This window comes from Rhipicephalus microplus, chromosome 2, assembly GCF_043290135.1.
Source record: "Rhipicephalus microplus isolate Deutch F79 chromosome 2, USDA_Rmic, whole genome shotgun sequence".
Lineage (NCBI taxonomy): Eukaryota > Metazoa > Arthropoda > Arachnida > Ixodida > Ixodidae > Rhipicephalus > Rhipicephalus microplus.
In genome coordinates this window covers 10,950,001-10,970,545 of record NC_134701.1, presented here as the reverse complement: position 1 = coordinate 10,970,545, position 20,545 = coordinate 10,950,001, and the positions used below count along the sequence as shown (strand labels likewise).

General features: G+C 47.3%; 1 protein-coding gene across 6 annotated transcripts in view; it reads right to left on the bottom strand.

Annotated features, from left to right (window-relative positions):
- Positions 1-20,545, bottom strand: part of LOC119169213 (uncharacterized) — a 223,967-nt gene that overhangs the window by 169,850 nt on the left and 33,572 nt on the right. For 5 of the 6 annotated variants that reach the window (XM_075886108.1, XM_037420324.2, XM_075886114.1 and 2 more), the window contains exons 3-5: positions 19,772-19,897; positions 19,509-19,623; positions 3,689-3,788 (exon numbers count right to left, since the gene is read on the bottom strand). The exons of the other annotated variant lie outside the window; for it this stretch is intronic. In XM_075886108.1, coding sequence (XP_075742223.1) covers positions 3,689-3,788; positions 19,509-19,623; positions 19,772-19,897 — 341 coding nt within the window. The remainder of the gene's footprint in view (positions 1-3,688; positions 3,789-19,508; positions 19,624-19,771; positions 19,898-20,545) is intronic. 6 annotated transcript variants of the gene reach the window in all.

Here is a 20,545-nt window from a genome sequence, read left to right as displayed (position 1 = left end):
TTTTGAAGCTGATTCCCTTGTGCGCATTTTGCCACCCTTCAAAATGGCGTCGCTTAAACAGAACGGCTGCCCTCGCCCCTTTTCCCAAGACCCCATCCGGACCGCTGATCGGCCGGAGCACGCGCGCACCAGGCGAGCCCCCTGTTCCTCGCTTTCCATTGGCTGATGCGGCCAAAGTTGCCCGCGCTTTTTTTTTTGTATATTGTTCGTCGGCCGCCGGTTCCCATTCGCGCACGTTGTTCGTTTACTTCCCACACGTGCCTTCTTGTGCTACGCGACCGACGCACCGACTTTCCGTCTTTTGCCGGCATGATAGGAGACGCTCGTCTAAAGAAGAAGACGCGCCAAGCGTACGGCAAGAAATGGAGGCGCCCATGGAACGTTCGCCAGAAGAAAGCAGCCGACAACGTGCAGCCGATTTCGCTCGATGCCGCCGATGCGGCGCATTCCGACGACGGCGCGCAGCCGTGGCCGCTTGTGTCCGAAGCGGTGCACTCTCCTGTGCTTTGCAGCAGCACCTCATCGGATTGTGTCGTCGTCGGATCGTCATATTGCACTTCCAGCAGCATCCTAGACCGCATTGACACGGCGTTTTATTCGGCGGACGAGTTTGCTGAGTGTGCGAGAAATGCAGCGGGCTTGAAGGCATCACTCGCATCGCAGTGCGCGACGAAACGTAAGTTCGAGTTACTAGATATTGATCTGGAGGATGGTGGCAAAGAAAACGGGACAGAATTTGTTATTGTTGATCTGGCGGCGATATGCTCGTTATTTGGACTTGTCGCGTGCCCAGAATGCGGTGAAAGAAGCGTCACTATTTCAAAGGCCAAGAAAGAGTACGGGCTGTGTTCGAAGCTCATAGTCACCAGCGGCAGTTGTGACTTTCGCGAAGAGCGTTTTTCGTCCCCACGTATAGCCGACGAGACCGACGCCAAAATAAGGCCGTTTGAAGTTAATATGCGTGCCATGAAGGCCATCAACAGTATGGGCAGGGGGCAACGGCTCTGTCGGACTTCTTCACCGGGATGAATATTTCGCATCAAGGGCTTCACCACAAGAGTTACCAAAGCCACATGAATACAATGAAAGAAGCCTGCTGTGCGACTGCTGCCGAATGCGAAGCGGCGAGCGTCGCTCGCGTCAAGGAGCTCTATGCGGAGTTCGGCAACGCGCTCGGAAACGTCGACGTCATTTATGACGGCACCTGGCTTACACATGGACATAGCTCGCATATATGTGTTGGCTGCATTGTTGAGATGTATAGTGGCCTCGTGATAGACCATATCGTGCTATCGAACTTTTGCCTGGCTTGCACCACAGGACCCAAGGAAGGAGAAGCAGGACATTCTGCCTGGCTCATTCAGCATGCCCCTCTGTACCAGAAGAATGTTCATTGTAATGCTGGCCAGATGGAAGTAGAGGCAGCACTACGCTTGTTTGAGCGGTCACTTGAAAAGCACGAGCTTCGTTATACGACAATGCTGTTGGATGGCGACAGCAGGACATTCAATGCACTCACAAAAAAAGAGGTGTACGGCTTCATAAAGGTGGCCAAAAAGGACTGCATAAATCATGTACACAAGCGTATGGGAGCTGCCTTATGTACCCTTGTAGAGAAAAAAAAAGCTCAAGGTGGCTCACTTGGTGGAAAGGGCAGACTTACACAACAAAAGATAAAGAAGAGCACCTCATACTATGGCAACGCATTGAGAAGCCACAGGATTGGTGTTCCAGGTATGCAGAAGGCTGTTCTAGCAACTTTTAACCACGTCTTCAACTGACGAGGCACCAAAGCATGACCTTTGCCCTGAAGGCCCTGAATCCTGGTGCCAATTTCACCGAGCTCTTGCGAAAAATGAGAAGCCGCCACCACACAAGGACAGCCTGTCTGATTTCGTAACTGAGGCATTGGAGCCTGTGTTTAGGCGGCTGAGCGACAATGCCCTCTTGGAAAGGTGCAGCGATGGGATCAACCCAAGTGAGAGCCTGCACGCTATGATTTGGCAGCAGGCCGCCAAAACTCAGCATGCATCCTTGCGGAGCATTGAAAGGGCAGTTGCCGAAGCCATCAGCCGCTTCAACCAAGGCACAACCAAGAGGAACGTGGAAATTGCCGAGAAGCTGGGCTACGGCGCTGGCAATAACTTGGTGCGTCGCAGCCTTGAGAAGGACAAGGGCAGGCTGCGAAAATCGCGAAGAGAGCATTTTAACAGCAGTTCAATAAAGAAAAGACTTTCAAAGCGTCACAAGCCAGCAGGGGACTCTGCTTACAGCCCTGGTCTGCTGTAAACAGTCATGATGGCAAATAGTGAGAATTTTTGCAAAAATAAATATTCTTGGTTTTAGACCTAAACATTGTGTAAATCTATTGTCTATCCAAGGACAACATTATTACATGATTTTTTTGTGTTCCTTTCACTTGCAAGGCACTAGAACGACCACAAAGTAAAAAAATTATAATTCTCATGCTGAGTCAATGACTTTTATAGTACTAGAACAAGCTGTGGGCAGTATTCTGGGTGGGTACAGTGAAATTTAGCATGGCCATTTATCCTATAATATAGAGCTACAGAATGATGTCATTAATATCGCTGTAGCTTCACTTTAGCAAAAGTTAAAGTTGCTAGAAACTTCAAACGCGTTTTTCTCAGTTCGATGTTTTTGCACATTTCACTCGGCCTTACGGGGGTTTTTCCTATGTTAAACTTGAGTGAATGCGACAAACATGGTATCATTTTATTCGTCTTGACATGATCTAGGGGGTGATGCTATTTCTATTTCTCTAGCATCACTTCAAAAATTACCATTGAAGATTTTAGTGAGAGAAATTTATTGTAATATAGTGACCATAAGTGTTCGTTCGTTTTCTTGCTTATAAAATGCCTTCAAATTGATAAAAATAGCATCACCCCTACAGCAAATCTCCAGCATTGGGATTATGCATTCACTTTTTGGATTTAGAAAGAATAAATTGCCAAGAAGTCCCATAAGAAGTAAGCAATTAATTAAGATTCAGATCTTCATATTTTCTAAACCACTTGAAATATTAAGAAACGAATTAGAGATTTGAAATCAGCATGAAAAACTAGCTCAGGTAGTGAAGTTTGATTAAGATTGAGCAAAAAATTTAAGAAAAAAATTTTAGAACCCACGTCCCCCCTTAAACTTTATTATGAAGCTTGCAGCCTTCTCGAAAATTCCTCTATGTTGCCAGCTATATTTTTATAGATAAGGCACCACACCCCATCTTCTGTTCTGTCAATAAGCTATGATAGCATAGCACGTGTCTATTCTTCAAGTAACATTCTAGTCTCCCTAGCTAATGCTCTAGCATTGAACGTAGGCGAGTTCAGATTCCAATAGCGGCCTGTCCGAACATAGAGATTAGCATACGAAATTATGCATAATTTAGTATGCTGCAGAGTATTGGAGTACTTTGCTAAACAGGGAAAAACTTTTTTCCCAAGACGTGTTACAAATAGCCATTTTCTCACGGTAACGAAAGAGTTTGTATTCTGCCCGTATGCCACAGCTCGTTCTGCACAAGTTCTATGCTGTTTACTGGTGCCTGTATGTTTAGTTCAAGATTCCAGAAAAACAAACAGTTATGAGTTAGCGCTCATTTCTCCATACTTTGTGTGGCGGTCTTTTGTGCACACAGTGAAAATGTTTAACCATGAAGTCCCACCTGAGGCGTGCTTCCATGGCCTCCAGCTCATTTTGCAGGAACTGCGCAGCCAGCTGCTGCACGTGCAGGCGTGCCACAAGGGCCTCCTCCTCGGTCACACCTAGGCGTGGGTCAAGCATGGGTTAAAGGCACCGCATTATGATGGCATGAAAAACCCCCCCCCCTGCCAATTTATCAATCAGGTCACCTATCTGATGAGAGAAACAACAGGACCACCAGGATGCCGCAACTTGCATCTTTTGCAAGCTTCGATGAAGAGAGGAATCTCAGTGAAAGGTCCCATTCCGGCCTCTCAATCAGATTGCCCCTTTCAGCTTGTCTACACAGTCCTCTAACTGGTCGTTGGGAGCACTGAGACACATTTAGGAAGCTCCTGCGACTTCTCTGTACGGTACCCACCATGACACTGGACAAAAATGATATTCTGACATCATCTAAGGCCTGAGCACTTTTCACAAGTGCCTGGCCATTGAAGCATGCAAGGCAGCACTGAGCAGAACACCCACCACTGTTTCCGATCTTTCATGGTTGATGCACTTCTACTTACATAACACTCACACCACAGCCAGAAGTAATAACTACAAGCAGGTGCATGTCACTGCAAGTGACTCTTTCCTCATTGCCACAATCTTTGACGTGGAAGATGTTCACTTGCTGGCCCATAAAAGTTTTCTACAATACGACTAGTTGTTGTGTCTTCCCTTGGCATTCTATAGAGGACACGATACAGTTAACCATGAGAAAGGAATGCCGTATGCCTTCGGTTCGGCCATTGCCAAATGGAACAGTAGAAGCCAGACTTTTGGCATTTACAGAAATGACACAGATGCTCGTTGTTTCTTGAGTTTTTATACGTGGTGCACCCTTCCTGCCCTAAATGCTCAACTGTGTCCACACTTGTGAAACGCACTCAGCAGCCAAGCAAGACCACACAATCAAAGTTTACTTGGAAGGGAGATTACATGTACACAATTCATTTGTGAACAGCCAACAACTGCTGTGCCCAGCTGAACCTCACAGCACTGCTACACAAGAATGTGCATCAGTACCTTACGTATGATGATTATACTCCTGTCACAACAAACCTAACATAACACACAGATAGCATTAGGTGAATTTAATCTTATTTTACCTGTCTGGTGTCACACGATGAAAACAAATACTTTAAAATGATGACCCTCGACTTCGCCCTCCTGAGCCATGACTTCGAGAGAAATAAAAATAAACTGACCAGAGAGCGCAGATTCGAGGGGTATAAAATAAATGTATTTCAAAAAATAAACCAGTTGTTAGATTGCCCCCGTTTGTCTTCTTTTCTGTGTTCCTGGTGTTTGCGCAAAAATTTCAAGATGGATATCTTCCAACTAGGCCAAATCACAGTTTTGCATTAACTGAAACTTGCACGCAACATGTGCTTTTCCTTAGGAATTGATGTCCTTACTGCTAGAATGACATCTTGCGACCTGAGGCTCAGAATTTGAGCACCACAACCACCGTGGCGATTTAGTTGCTCCCACAAGTCCATTTGGAATCTCTGACACTACTGCACTCAAATACTATCGGCACTTTGCGCATGCATAATGTCTGTGACACGTCATGACGTGTTGGTAAGATGAGCATACCTCAGAATTCGCTGTCAACGAAATCTCAGCTAATGTTGCCATTTTAAACGAAGGCATTTCCCATATCTGTCATTTTTCAAGGATATTTAGCCTCAGGATTTAAGAAAAGAATCTATGCGGGTATCCACAATGACTAAAATCTGGACATCGATTGTGACATACGAAGTCTTTGTTTGACGTTTATCTTTCACACATGTTGACCGCATGTGCCGCATCAGAAAAAAAAATGCTGAAGGGGAAATGTGATTGAAAAAAAAAAAAAAAAGGGTTTCGCCAATCTGTAGCCTGGGGCAATGAAATTTTTTGCTGTATACATGGGCTTCTGTGCTGATTTCAAATATGTAATGAGTTGTAGATTGACTTGCAATTTTCTGTTCCTTTTGTCCCATGACAATGCATAAAGTAAAGTTCATTTTGGACAAACTTTTCTTGTCACTAATCTTTTATGGTTCTGTGCCATTAATGACTTGTATTGCTCCACATTAACTGTAGAATGCAAATAACTATCAAAAAAGTGCATATAATAAATTTTAATTGACAATAAAATTATGAGAGAATTTTTAGAATCCTCAATCTATACTAAGTAAATGCTTGCTTTATGTTCAGAATAATTAGAGGCGATATCAAGTTTTGAAGGAGATACTTGCACTCTTTACATGTTGAGAAATATGGGAGCAAAATTACATCTTGATCTGGCTATCAGAAGTACCAAAAACATGTCTTAACTCAAGAAGTTGCCCAAAAATGGATCTTCAATAAAACACATTTTAATGGTGTATGTCAGTGGTCAATGATGCGGCAAAGATATATTTTTTTAATTATTCATTCCATCATAAAGAGCTTGGCAATCACTGTTATTTTGAGCATGTGGCTTCAGTGAACTCCTCACGCAAAATGCAATAGCAAGCAGCAAGGTGACAATTCCCAAGAAATTCTAGACAATGAGCTCAATTTAGTTTTTAGTAGCCACTTTGTGCTCTTTAAGAGCGATTTCAATCTACTTCAAGTTTATTTACAATCTTCAGTTTTTTTGTTTTTTTTTGTAGTAAAAGTAGAGAACCTAAACTTGTGAAAGCAAACAAAAAGGAAAAACGCGTAATTTTCCAAGACCCTTGCATTTTTCAGCTCGCATGTCTCTTTGAGATGAGTGATGCCTGTGTAGCTTACCCGAACAAAGCGTTATTAGAAGAACGTTGTGGTGTACACGTATCCCGAAGGAGTACGGCCACCAGCGTGGGTCCGGTCTTAGCGAGCCGCAGGGCACGCGTTAACCGTCGCCGTGGCGGGAAACACGATACTGCTCAAGTCGCAACACTTTATTGTGGCAACACCAACGCAGTACAGCCCGTTGCAAAAAGGCGCGGCGGGAAAGCAAGTAGGCTTATCCACGCCACGGGCACAAAGTACTACACAGGGGTGCCACGAGCACGTCTCCGCGGTAAAGGTAATCCACGGAGACACCGGGACAAAGGGGCCCGGTTGCTCGAGCGAGGGCAAAGGCGCTCGCGTTGGCTTCGAAGGGAGACGGGTCGGCGTAGCTAGGCCACGCACTAGGACACCGTACTGCCCTTCGGCCGTGAGTACGCAGCGGGGCAACAAAAGGTGAGCGTTCGCATCGGGCGCGAGGCACCGTCAGCGAAGTCCGACGAGCCCCGAGCGACGGGACTCGACGGACGGAAAAGAATGCGTGGCTCACCGTTTGAAGTCCCGGACTGTACTCGCCGCTCCCGACGCAGCGCGCGAAAACCTCTCGGGAGGCTCCCCGCGCGGCGCCACAGTCAACATCCGCTACCGGGTGAGGGAGTTAAACGTCACTCCGCCCTTCCCAGCGCGGCTGACGGCAAAGGAGGGTAGGCATGTCGGGACATGAGAAAAGAGGCGGCAAAGCCCGCGCAAAGGCAGCGGGCCAGCCTCAATTCCCACATCCCCCTCTCCTAAATTTGCCCTTTACCGGTCTGCAAAAGGCAGCCGGACGTCACCCATGCAGTTAAAATGACACTGCTATGAGCGACAGCTAACCTCAGTCCAGCCCTGTTACTGCTGATAAAAAAAAGATTACCAATGAGGAACAAAAACATAAATAACAAAATAAACACATGACACTATACAAATAACTGCGGAAGGGAGCACAGAAACGTGGCACTAGTGTTCGTGGTGCTGAAGGGGAATAGCGTCCACTGCGCGGAGGGGCGGGAAGGCGTGACAGTGTCCGCTGGGTGCGATGCCCGCGTGCGAGGTCAGAGGTACCGGAAGGGGGCTCACTGATGGCTTGTTCCTGCTCTCGATAAGCCGCGAGTCCGACGAAAGCCGCTTCGGTTGTTCGGGGCCGCCCCGCATTTCTGGCTCGATGACGGAGCTGGGCGTTGCGGGTAGCCGGGCCTCTCCAGTGGTCAGGGAGGCCGAACCCGAATTGGCTGCGAGGCGCCCTGGCGTTGGCCGGCAGCATATAGCTGCTTTCAGCTGGCCTCGCGCAGGAGCCATGGTGGGAACGGCAGCAGGGCTTCTTCGACGGCGGCCGAGAGCAGAGCGCAGCCAGACGGTCTGATGTCAATGGGTCAATGCCCCCCCAGCACCTCCAGCGTCCGCATCGATGGGGGGAAGCCATGACGCACTCTTCGGGCTCGCACTGAAGCGTCACGCACGCACACACACACACCGCCGACGGCTGCGCGAGCGTAGGCGCAAAGCGTCCTTCGTCTCTCTCTCTCCCGGCAAGCACCGACACACAAGGTCACACACAGCTCCCTTCGCGGTAGACAAAACGAACACGGAAAAAAAAAGTAAAAACAGAGCAAAACGACACTCAACATTTGGCGAAAAACATAAAACACAAATAACACTTAATATTAGACAAAAGAAACATAAAATACACATGAACACTTCAAAAAAAAAAGAAACACTGGCAGCAGACAGGGCGGGGTCAACTCCTTTACGAGAAAAGGCCGTAAAGAAGCTAACCTATACTGAGGCTAGACAGTAAACTGAGGGCCTTCGGTTGCGGAGAAGTCCGCCGTCCGGCGCGAAATCACAAAGGTGACCGCTTCCTCAGATTATACCGGCGCGGGGTCCGAATGCGGTCCGTCGCTCCGGGTGTGCCCGTTGCTTGCGCGAAGTGCCGCAGGGCACTGGCGCGAGCTCGTCAGACCGTGACAAAGGGCTTCAGGTCTGCGATGTGGGCACGGCTGAGTTTTCCCAAAGGGGATCTTTCAGCTAGTACGCGCCACGGACGCTCACTGACAATCGGTTCATCAGACCGGGTGGTTTGCCACCCCTTGGCTCAACCGTTTGTCAGACGTGGCAGGCACGGAATAGCGATAAAAGCCACGCTTCGTGCCGGGCCAGGTCACAACATTGCTCAGTTTGCAAAAACTTTCGAGCCACTCAGGTGACCGGCCATGGGTTCGTCGTGAGAGGATCGCAACAGTGCGGCTCTCAGACTTTTGGGCATAACCACCTTAAACGGGTCTATGGACTCGTCGTCAGTGGCTATATAGTTCAGCAGGAGCCCGTCATGGTTCAGCAAAAATGAATCCGCCGGGGACTCAGCGACACACGCTGTATCAGCCCCCTAATCGCGCCCGCCGCAGAACAAGCAGCGTAACGGCGCGCCTCTCAAGACGGTTTAACGGCGCCCGCCGCAAAGCAAGCAGCGTATACGGCGCTCCGTCCCTCCGAGACTACGAAACGGATCACTCTGCTGAGCCTTCAGTAGCTCTTCGCTGCCGAAAGCAATTCCCATTCTCCCAAATGGGGGAGTCTGGTATCGCGCCCACTCAGGACCGCAGCAACCGCCGCGTGAGTCGGCGTTACGGGTTCGCTCTCGGCCTCGTGGCCTTCGGAAAGCTCCCCCGCTCGGCCGCTTCGCGGTGCGCCGCTTACCTGGTTAGCAGCCAAGGTTTGTCCGCATGGGGACTCACCCTTCACGCCGAACGGCGGCGAAGCTGTTGTTTCGCCCCCGACGCTTGCATGTGCTAAGGCACCGCGAGCGGCCGTCGCACCGAAATCCAGGTTCTCGGCAGACAACAAGGGGCACGAGATAGCGCGTCAGCTACCACGTAGCGGTGTATTCACCACAAAAAGGGGTGACGACACAGGCGAGCGCCGAAGGGCGCCCGTCGATAGAGGCGGTGGCCTCTTGCTGCAACGCGGCATGCCACGAAGCAGACATAACGTTCGGGTAGGGCAAGAGGCCCATTCCGAAGCGACGCGCCATCTCCAAAGGGAGCGGCTAGGCGCCTCGTGTCGTCACCGCAATAGGGGGTGCCGACACAGACGGGTGCAGAAGGGTTCCCGTCAATAGAGGCAATGGCCTCCGTGTGCAACGCGGCATCCGCTAAAAGGGACAGCGGACAAAAGTCCCGCGAAGCAGCCATGTTGCGACGAGCCCGAATCGCGCAGGCGAACTGACTCGCTAAGAGCAGTCAAAAGCTAGAGCTTTTGATACCGCGTTGGGCGCCAGTGTGGTGTACACGTATCCCGAAGGAGTACGGCCACCAGCGTGGGTCCGGTCTTAGCGAGCCGCAGGGCACGCGTTAACCGTCGCCGTGGCGGGAAACACGATACTGCTCAAGTCGCAACACTTTATTGTGGCAACACCAAACGCAGTACAGCCCGTTGCAAAAAGGCGCGGCGGGAAAGCAAGTAGGCTTATCCACGCCACGGGCACAAAGTACTACACAGGGGTGCCACGAGCACGTCTCCGCGGTAAAGCTGATCCACGGAGACACCGGAGCAAAGGCCCGGTTGCTCGAGCGAGGGCAAAGGCGCTCGCGTTGGCTTCGAAGGGAGACGGGTCGGCGTAGCGAGGCTACGCACTAGGACACCGTACCGCCCTTCGGCCGTGCGTACGCAGCGGGGCAACAGCGGGTGAGCGTTCGCCTTGGGCGCCAGGCGCCGTCAGCGAAGTCCGACGAGCCCCGACTGACGGGAGTCGACGGACGAAAAGATAGCGTGGCTCACCGTTTGCTGTCCCGGAGAGTATCTGACCGCCCCCGACGCAGCGCGCGAAAACCTCTCTTGGTAGTCCCCGCGCGCGGCGCCACCGTCAACATCCGCTACCGGGTGAGGGAGTTAAACGTCACTCCGCTCTCTCAGCGCGGCAGACAGCAACGGAGGGCAGACATGTCGGGACATGAGAACGGCAGAAAAGGCGGGAAAGCCCGCTTAAAGGCAGCGGGCCAGCCTCAATTCCCACAACGTGTTGCTGCGCAAGTAGGTGCATATTAACACAAAGGCGATAACTGTGCCACACACATATAAACCAGACACACACAGGCGCAGACTTTCAACTGACCTTCATTTCACACTGTCCATTATAGGTGGACTGTGTGAAATGAAGGTCAGTTGAACATGAAGGTACATTTCACAGAAACCATCATCGTGCATGCCCTTATCAGTAAGGTACCATCACAAAAATATTCACAGTCATAAGATGTCACTTTAACAATGCTTATCGATAAATCTCATCTCTATGTTATACAATAACACAGGTGAGTCACTGACACTTCCCTTCTTCCTAATGAAGAGAAATTTGTGAAGCGTACTATATTGAAGTGGTGTATCAGGAGCATGTGCGGCTTAGCTGTCAGGCTGACCTCGTCAGAGGCCGAAATCGCATCAAGCTGTCACCACACAAGGAAAAAAGCGGCTTCTCACGTGCTCTCCACAGACGTGGCCACGGCTGTACCACAGGTACGTGGATGATACTATTGCAACCTTAAACAAACGAATCTGAAGGCTTTCCAGAGATTCTAAGCTGCGTTCACCCTGCCATTCAGTTCACGCATGAAAGACAGAAAAAAAATGTGCCTTTTCTTGGATGTGCCGGTACATATTAGACTAATGGGGTCGGGTGAAAAGGAAAGTGCACCGGAAGAAACACTACGCCAGAAATTTTTCGTCCTCTGAATCTCATCACACAACTGAACACAATGGGTCGCCCAAAAGGACTTTCTTGTCCCGTGATGTAGTGTGCTCTAATTAGCAGCTGCAGCAATATGAAGTGGATAATGTGGTTGGTGATTTGAAACAGCGGCATTATCCCAGGCCCTTCATTAAAGTCACCCAGAAACACATACGAAAAAGAACAAAGAATGCACCATGAGAAAAGATGACATCCACTGTGTCTATTCCATATGTTCCAAACATATCAGACTCTGTTCAGAGAACAATGCATCCGCTGGGCATGGGAACCATTTTCAGGCCTCATTACACCTTTGGAAATGTGTCTTCCAAGCTCAAAGACCACACACACACACACACGAATTGTCAAAATGGGGTTGTTAACAGAGTACAATGCTGAAATTGTGAAGCTACATTTATCGGAAAAACCAGCAGGAAAAGATCAATGAGGCTCAAAAAACACAAACGTCACTAAAGTCACCCACACCATGCATTCTAAGACAGAGCTCGTTAAACACTGGTGAACAACAGGACATGCCTTTGACTTCAACAATGCAACTACACTGGCTCGGAAACAGAGGTATGGGAAAAGAAAAGTCCTGGAATTGTGGTTCATCCATTGTGACCTATCGGCATGCAACAACTGTGGCCCCCTACCACACGACACATCTTATGAGACACATGAACTACAGTAGTGGATTGGGTGAACTCCGTTCATTTGGTGTCAGTGCACACTGAGGATGCCACCTGTCTAAGTGGAATACTGTCCACATAAATTTCTTAAATTCTGTACGGACAAGTCGGTGTAAATCTCTCAAAATTATCTATCTAGCTGCCTACATACAGGCATTCTTATGGTCATCTCTTTACGTACACACACACTCCAAGCTTTGCATGGGAGAACATTAGTGTATGGCAAACCTGATGAACAGGTCACTACATGAACTGCATGAGATACTCGGCACGTACTCTACACAACCATTTCATTCCTATGTGGCACATACCCACACACCACGGCCCATAGAATGTGGATATAAGCCACAGGTTGTTTGTATCGAACCAGGAACAATGATGAGCTTTAAAAAATTATCATGCCATCACATTATGGAGCTTGTGTCACAGGAAATGTGGTGCAGATGTTAGCAGTGTTGCCAGTGCAAGTCTAAAAACTTGTGGAGCTCACTCAGACTCACCAACATATTACTCGCCCAGGTTCACTCAGACTCTGACTCACAGCTCGATTTGAGTCCGAGTGAGTGGACTCATGAGTCCGTTAGCCTAGAATTATCTTCTTCAATAAGGGAATTATCTTCTTCGAATTATCTTCTTCAATGCTTTCCAACACCAATATCTTCCGTAATCAATGCCCTTCTTGGCACCATTTCATATATAGTCGGAACCCGCAATAACGAAACCCCGCGAGTTCGAAATCCCCGCAGCAACTAAATATTTCCAGATCCCCGGCGAACGTTCGTAGAAGCCCATGTATTACGTATCTCGCAGCAACGAAATGTTTTTGAACAGCGATCCTGCATTAACGAATTTTCTACCACAGTGCGGGCCTTATTTTGCCCTACCGCCAAAAGTCAACTGTCGAAAATATGCTCGTATGCTTGTTCTGCGCACTCAAAATTTGTAAACGTGTGCTTTCGCTGCGCTAGCATGGGTACTGCCATTTTTCTTTACCTAAATCGGTGATGGGGTCTGTGTCCGGCAACATGCCTGGCCGCACTGCAGCAGGCGCACTGCAGATGGCGCCATCAAAAGGCCGAAGTTACTCAACCTTTGTCACAAGCGTCCCACCGACGTCAACTTGTGCATGGCTTTCGAGATGGTGGCCGCTGTATGGGTTGCAACATTCCCATCGCTGATTGAGAACTGCTTCAAGCACGTGGGCTTCAACACCACCGTGAAAGCATCACGCACGAATTGCGCTTTGGCCTCACCAGACGAAGATTTGGACGAAGGCGCACTTGACAGCGAGACTGGTGGTAGTGCAGTGCCTCTATTCCTGACCAACGCCTGGGGAGAACTTCGAGCCATCGACATCGACATCCCAGATGAACTCATCGTTGATGCGTTCGATCGCGCCGATGACAACGTAGTCGAGTACGAAGAAGTGACCGACGAGGCCATTATCTAAAGCGTGCACGAAGCTGACGACACCGAGGACCAAGAATAAATGCATGCAAAGAAACCAAACCCGCAAGTTGTTTTGGATGCGCTGGACACCCTTCGCTCCTTCTCCGGCGCACATGACGATGACGTAGCAATCAACCACTTTTTCCAGTGCGAAGGGAGAGCTTTGAAGTTGTTGCATGGCAAGGGTCGGCAAAGTAAATTGACCGACTTCTGGCAATAAATTTTCTTTCTGCTGGCCATATCACTGTTTTTATGTCTCATACTCACAGCAACGAAATTCCAGCGAAAATGAAATTTTTCGGTTTCCCCGGCGATTTCGTTATTGCGGGTTTCAACTGTAGTACCTTCAAATACCAGCTGTAAGCGCTCACCAACCAGTAAAGACATTTTTCTTGGAAACACAAGATTACTTATCAGGAACTTTTCTGCAAAAGTTGGGCGGAGGTGGTATCGGCACTCCCCTAAGTAATTTGTGGCTCTGATCAATAAATATTGAAATGGTGTATGAACGACACTGCTTAGGAATATGCGAGTGCACGTGAGTATAAATGTGATTCCAGGTAAGGCTGATAGTAATGCTGAAGATGAATATGGAATTTAATGGCATAATGAAAGCATACGCATAATAAATGCACCCCCAACGTCAGTCATCAAAATTTAAAATTTTTTTTCCACGCGTAATAAACGCACCCCCTACATTCATCTGCTGCGGTCCCGCTAACCAACACCTGGTGCCTCTTCACCCATCTGATCTCTTCCGTTTTTTATCATTTTGCCAACCCTCCTCGATCACCTTAGCTCGCTCCCCCCACCCACCCATTGCCGCGTGCCGTATTGTTTTTCTTTCCATCTCTGCGCAGCACGTCCCCCATCTTATCTGTGCATCACAGCGGGGTACACCAGCAGTGCAAGTGTAGAGACATCGCAGCTGATAAGCACTGAGCGAGCGAAGGTCACGAAACTGCCCGCGCCGATCGATCGACGGTCACTTCCTGCTAATACCAAAAAAGCTTAGCCAGGTGCACGCAATTTTCGAGCGACGTCGACACAAATTGCTGTCGCGAAGAGTGATTCGTTGCTATCGTGTCGCAGGTTCCTGAAAAACCGGAAAAGAAAATCGCCTGGCGTCCAGAAAAGATCATGACGATTTCCGCAACATGGTAGCACCCCAGATTCTCGCTTTACTTGTTATCTGCGTCTAGAGGAACTTTTCACATAGAAGCGAGACGGCAGCCATATTTTGTCGTTAATCTTGTTATCGACGGTTTGTTTGTGGCACTCTGAGAGTAGCTCAAAGAAAAGCCTTCTTCCTTTCACGTCCAGTCATTTCAAGCTAGTCAAGAGAAGCATCCCTCTTTCCTGCCTAAAGGTAGCCTTAACTCACTCTTGTCACCACTAGAAAAAAGAATGCAGTTCTTCGCACCAAGTTCACCGCCTTCAACAAGCAGGCTTTCCTAATCTCCTGTTAGCTTCCATTGCCGAGACTCTCCTAATGTCTCTAAAAGTGCCTGATAAGGGACAATGCAACAGCCAACTCAACAAGCCTCATTCTAGCATGGCTGTTATTCCATACGTACACAAGGTTTCCCATAGGCTAAAGAAGGTCGCTGGCAAAATAGGTGTAAAAGTTGCGTTCTGCGCACGCGACAATCTTGCTGGGCTATGTCGCAGGGTCAACAGCGAAGGACCTAAGAAAGAAGCATGCACTAAGAAACACGCCACGCGCTATGTTGAATGTGTTTTAGCAATGGCATACAAGATATTGTTCACATGCAGGCTCTATTACATTGCATTGGCCAAACAGGCTGATGCATAAATGATCGGTTGAGGGAGCACCCATACTCTCTTAAAGGCTCCGTACCCAGCCACCTGGGGGATCATTCCAATAAGTGTGGTTGTCAGCCAATTCTCGACAAGTGTGTGTGGTCAAGGGGTGGTATAAATTCAGCACGAGCGCGAGATTAGCGAAGCCTTCCACATTTAACAACTTGGTGCTTCCTTTGTTGGTGCACTTTCTATTTTTCTTCACGGCTCTGAGATTCATTTATCTGGGGTCCACTGATTTGACCGGTTCTGGATAATGTACGCCGTATGGTGCATGTATGTGCAATTCCGCTTATGTTGCATGGTTATGCGCAGATCCTGTTTTCTATATATTGCAGTTGGTTTGCAATAAAATTTGGTCGTTAGTTCAGCGCTCTGTCTTGTCTCTTCTATCCCCTCCTATCGTTTGGGCTGTTTTCATTCTTTGTCTACCATGCAGCACCAGCCAGCCCAATCAAGCACTTAGTTAAAAGTTGGACATTCGATTTCACATGCCGGAGCCTTTTTCTAGATTATTCTTCTTTCTTGGGTTTTCACGTATATATAGATACGTATACATATACGGTGAATGATGGCGGTCACCAACATCGATGCTGACAATGACGCCGGCGGCAAAATCTGCATGGCAGACACATATTCTACCACGTGGCTACACGAATGCTTGAAACAGCTCAGAAGACACTACAGTGGTGCGATATCCCAACAGCGTCAACTGTGGTTGCAGTGTTTGCTATCAGCTTTTATGACAATGTAATACACACTACATACAACACACTACACTGAGCTAGTTGGCTGGATTTCGTTATTCATATGGCGCAACACACCATGATTGGGACAGAGAAGAGGGACAAAAACACAGCACCACAAGTGTGTGCCCTTCTCTGTCCCTGTTGTGATGCGCTATGCCATACAAATTATGAACTATTGTTCAACTCTGAGGAATGTGGTGAAAGCTGCTTATGACATGCACATCACACTGTGATGTGCAGTTCATTTTAGAAAAGCTTCATTTTAACAACGCTGACACTTGGGCTCCAATGTGAGTACCATCGTTTAGTCGGCCAATCGAGCGCCTTTTAGGTGACAGGGCCACTTGCATGACTGATATACCCCCGATAATTCCTCTAATCAAAGGGGGGTATTGGGGAGACCTAGGAATCTCTGCAGCCCCCATATTGTTGATTCTTCAAACTGAACACTTTCGTCAAATAATGAAAAGCTTCAAAAGTGGACCCCAAATTAGCCCCCCCCTCCCCCCCCCAAAAAAAAATAAATAAATTGCTCACATTGGGTCTGCCTGTGCCGTGCCCATAACTACTCAGAATGCCCAAGAAAGTGAGTCAGCTGAGGCCATTAGTTCACCTGCTCTTTCGTAGGATGAGTGGGAGGGGGAAAATTTATTTTTATTTAACTGCTGCAAGCTCTATAAAAATTTGCAAAAGCCTGTGATCAAGCCAAGTTACAAGAACTCTGTTGAACCTGTGCATAGGAATGACCGAAATTGAATACCTCATGCCAAATTTTTCTCAATTCTTCAGAGACAGAACACACACAATCTGGCTAAATAAAATATTTGGCCACAACACAGAGAGGTACCTTCTACAGGGTGTCTACCAACTTGTTTTTTTTTAAACTCCCTGACTTCTCCAGGTTTTCCATGATGATTTGAAGCAAATTCCATGAACCTTATGTCTGCTTGGAAACCTCTGTGCACTGGAAACAGATCTTTGAGAGATCGAAAAAAAAATCAGGTGCTCTGTACCACAAGTGCTCAGAATGTTCTGAGCACGTACGGTAAATATGAAAAAATATGTATAGTATCTGGCCAAAATAAAACCTCCAAGTGAGAGAGTAAGCAAGTTAGCTGTTTAATATCTGGAGAAACCAGAAAGTAAACACATGAGCTAAAATTAACTGCAGTTAAAAGTTTAAAAGAACCCACGACAGTCCTACAATGCAGCCAAAGCTGCTAGAAAATGTAGAAGTGGCACCATCTCATGGCATCTGTCTAAAAGGAGGACGTCAGATCCTGGTCGGTTCCGCCATTGGAATATGTTCTAGGTCACTATAATGATTACAGTCCAGGCCATTTAGGATGTAAATTCAATTAGATTGACCTGTATTTACTGACTTGACTATTTAGGATGTGGATTAGATTGGATCTGATGTGACATGGATTGATGTACTTACTATTGATTTGCATCCCCCCCCCGAAATTTCACACCGCTACTATATACTTTTCAGGTGAAAAAAACACTACTACTCACGTATTCTGTGAACCTTGCATTGAACAATGACTAACAATGTCGCAAGAACGGAGCCTCACTGCATAATTTTCTTTCTCCCATTCTTTTATTTTCCATGTCGAGTACATGCATGTTGATGTTTTATTTCTGTGGGCTCTGACACTTAGAGTTTGACAAAATCCTCAGGTGCCTGCAATGAAAGCTTGGGGTAGCCTTCAAAGTGATGACGTTTGAACATGTGCTGGCAAGAATGAATCTGTCAGGGCGCAGCAGCTCCCTCGATTCCATAGATTTATCACATATGCCGGCGGGTTACCTTCGTTTGTGTACTCTTCTATGAATATAAGGCTAAAAAGTAATCCCATATTTAATATTACCATCTCAAGAATCTGAAATGAGAAATTTAGAAGAAGTTACTCAACTCTACCATTGAAACGAGAGCTACCAGCAATAAGTGTGTAGCTGAGGACATTTGTCGTTGCATTGCCAATAATAATGATGATAGTAATAACAATAATAATTAAAGGCATGACATAGCCCGGCAAGCCTCTGCTAATGGCAGTCCTAGCCAAACCAGAAGGCCTTCAAGTCGAGCCAAATCATGGTCAAGACAAAGATGCACAAATTTAATGACAATAATTATGTTGTGGTTGGAAAGTCAGATATGCTGCATGATATGTAGAAGCAACAGACATCAACATAGTGTGTACGAATACGGAAGCTAAGAAATGCTTTAGACAATGTGAAGGACAAGTTGCCAAGCGAAAATTTCGACTGCTTTTTTTACATAAGGCTGCCACTATTGTGACAACCAGTACGTAAGTGAGACCACTGATTTCAAGGAAACAGTCACCCCCCCCCCCCCATTCATTATCACTCAGAATTGACCATCTAAAAAAAAGTTTGTTCCTCGCTGTTAAACGAAACATGAATATGACATCAGAAAACTACGTGACTTCATATGCCCTCGCTGAACATGCAGATTCTACAGGCCAACAAACTGACTGGTCAAGTGTCCGTGTTTTGGCCAAAGGAAAGCTTACATCATGTCTGCACCTGGAATACCAGCATATGAAGACACATCACTCCTGTTCAGCACATATGCTGAAAAGGAGTGATGGGACACATCCAACAATGTACTTCCAGTGCTTACATCACATACTTCATTTCATTTTTTTTTCATTTTCAGTTTATTGTTCTCAAAAAAAAAAAGTTACAAGACGAACAAATGCACAGGCGGGGGTTCAAAGCAAAAAAAAACTGTAGTGAGACGCTGTGCTTTTCTCATGGCTATTTTTGTGAACAAGGCCCCCATAGCGGGTGCTGTAATGTCAGTAAACTTTGTATTCTTTTGGTAGGTGTATCCTTTTGCGTCTTCACTAAAAAGAAATAGTTGCACACTGCTTTTTTTTTACCCACACCACTTTTACCTGTTCACTGTAGTTGCAGTATAAGGAGTGGCTTTTTAAGCTTTGCTCTATGGTAATGCTTATTTTTGTTATGGTTGCAAAGGCTACAGTCAGTTTCCAAGACCAGGCCAGATTTTTCAGCAATTCCATGACTTTTCCATTACTTTTCCAGAAGGGTCCAAATTCCCTCACTTTTCCAGGCTTTCCAGGTTAGTAGACACCATGATTCTATTACATCTACTTTGAGAGTGATGCCCCTTTGTTTTTCTCATGTACCACATTGGTGAACATGACAACAGTACCACAGGGCTTTACATGGCACCCCAAGTTTCAATAGTGGCAGCAAAGATGCAATACATTCCTTCGACTAAGATGGGACTGTACGTGCATTCATCTTGGTTTTGCGCATATCATACAGTGACACTGAGCTATGATTTCCAAGTCTCAGGTTGACAGAATATGTATATATATATATATATGTTTCTTTCCATTAATAACAGAATTGGTTATTTCTTGACCAGAGCAGCTCTGCTCTTAGGACATCTTTACAGCCCCTTTAATGTGCTGAAAAATGATCCTTTGATGACTTCGCATCAAAGAAAGATCATATTTAAATGTACTGAACTTTGCACGTAGCTGATATTACATACATCATGTTGAGGTTTACAACACCCACCTGGTGCCACATTCGCAGCCCCTCCCTCGTTGTCAGCCACTGGTGGCAGCAACACGTGGAAGCAAGGAGAGTAGTCGGCCGAGGCCCGCATTGCTTCAATGCGCTTGATGTCACTCTGCACAATGAGGCAAAATGCCACTGCATGCCATCATCAGCAGGATGTCACAAGAAAGGCATTTTCCCACTCATCTCATTTGGAGTTTGCTTTCTTTTTCAGATGGCACAAGCAACACTACGCCAAAGCCAGTGAGAGGCTAGCTCACCTCAAGGTTGGCACTGAGCAGCAGGCTCCGGTCAGAGGCTTGCGCGTACACATCTTGGTGGCAACCCTGACAGCTGTGCACCTCCCAGTCGCCAACAGTGCGCACACTTTCTAGGAATGAGTGCCTCTGCACAGAATTCACACACAGCTGTGTCAGCCACAGCACAAGTGTCCTTTTCTTGCAACCACTCTAGCCACAGACGCCTTCCACTACAGCGGAGGCAAGCACTTGTAGCAGCGGCAGCTTCACGTCCTGTTGGTGTGCCCTACTGCAGGCACTGGCGCTTCTTCGATTCGCACACATTCGTCACATAGCTAGTCCAAAGAGCAACTGCTGATAATGGAGCTAGCGTGATCACAAGACCCAAGGGCACAACAATCGCCGGGAACTATCCCAGACACTCGTCAAAAGGCACATCGGCAGTGTCCACGGATGCCAAAAAGTGACTTTTTGTGAGTTGTTTGGTCCACAAACACAATTCACCAAAACCTAGCCATACACAGCCGACCCTGAACATATAGAACAACTGGCTATGTCGAAATTCAGAAATTACTTGAATACAAGAGTATGGGGCTGGTGCACACATACATTCCATTCCCGCCCATCGAAGCATCCGATATATCGAACGCAGCGCCGTGCCAATGCATAGAAAGTGCATCTTTGCTTATAAATATTGCTCACGTTACAGCCACATTCTACCAAGTTCCAATCCATCTTCACATGCAGACGACAGGAAAGTGATATTGTTGCATCACATTGATCTGCTTAGTTGTA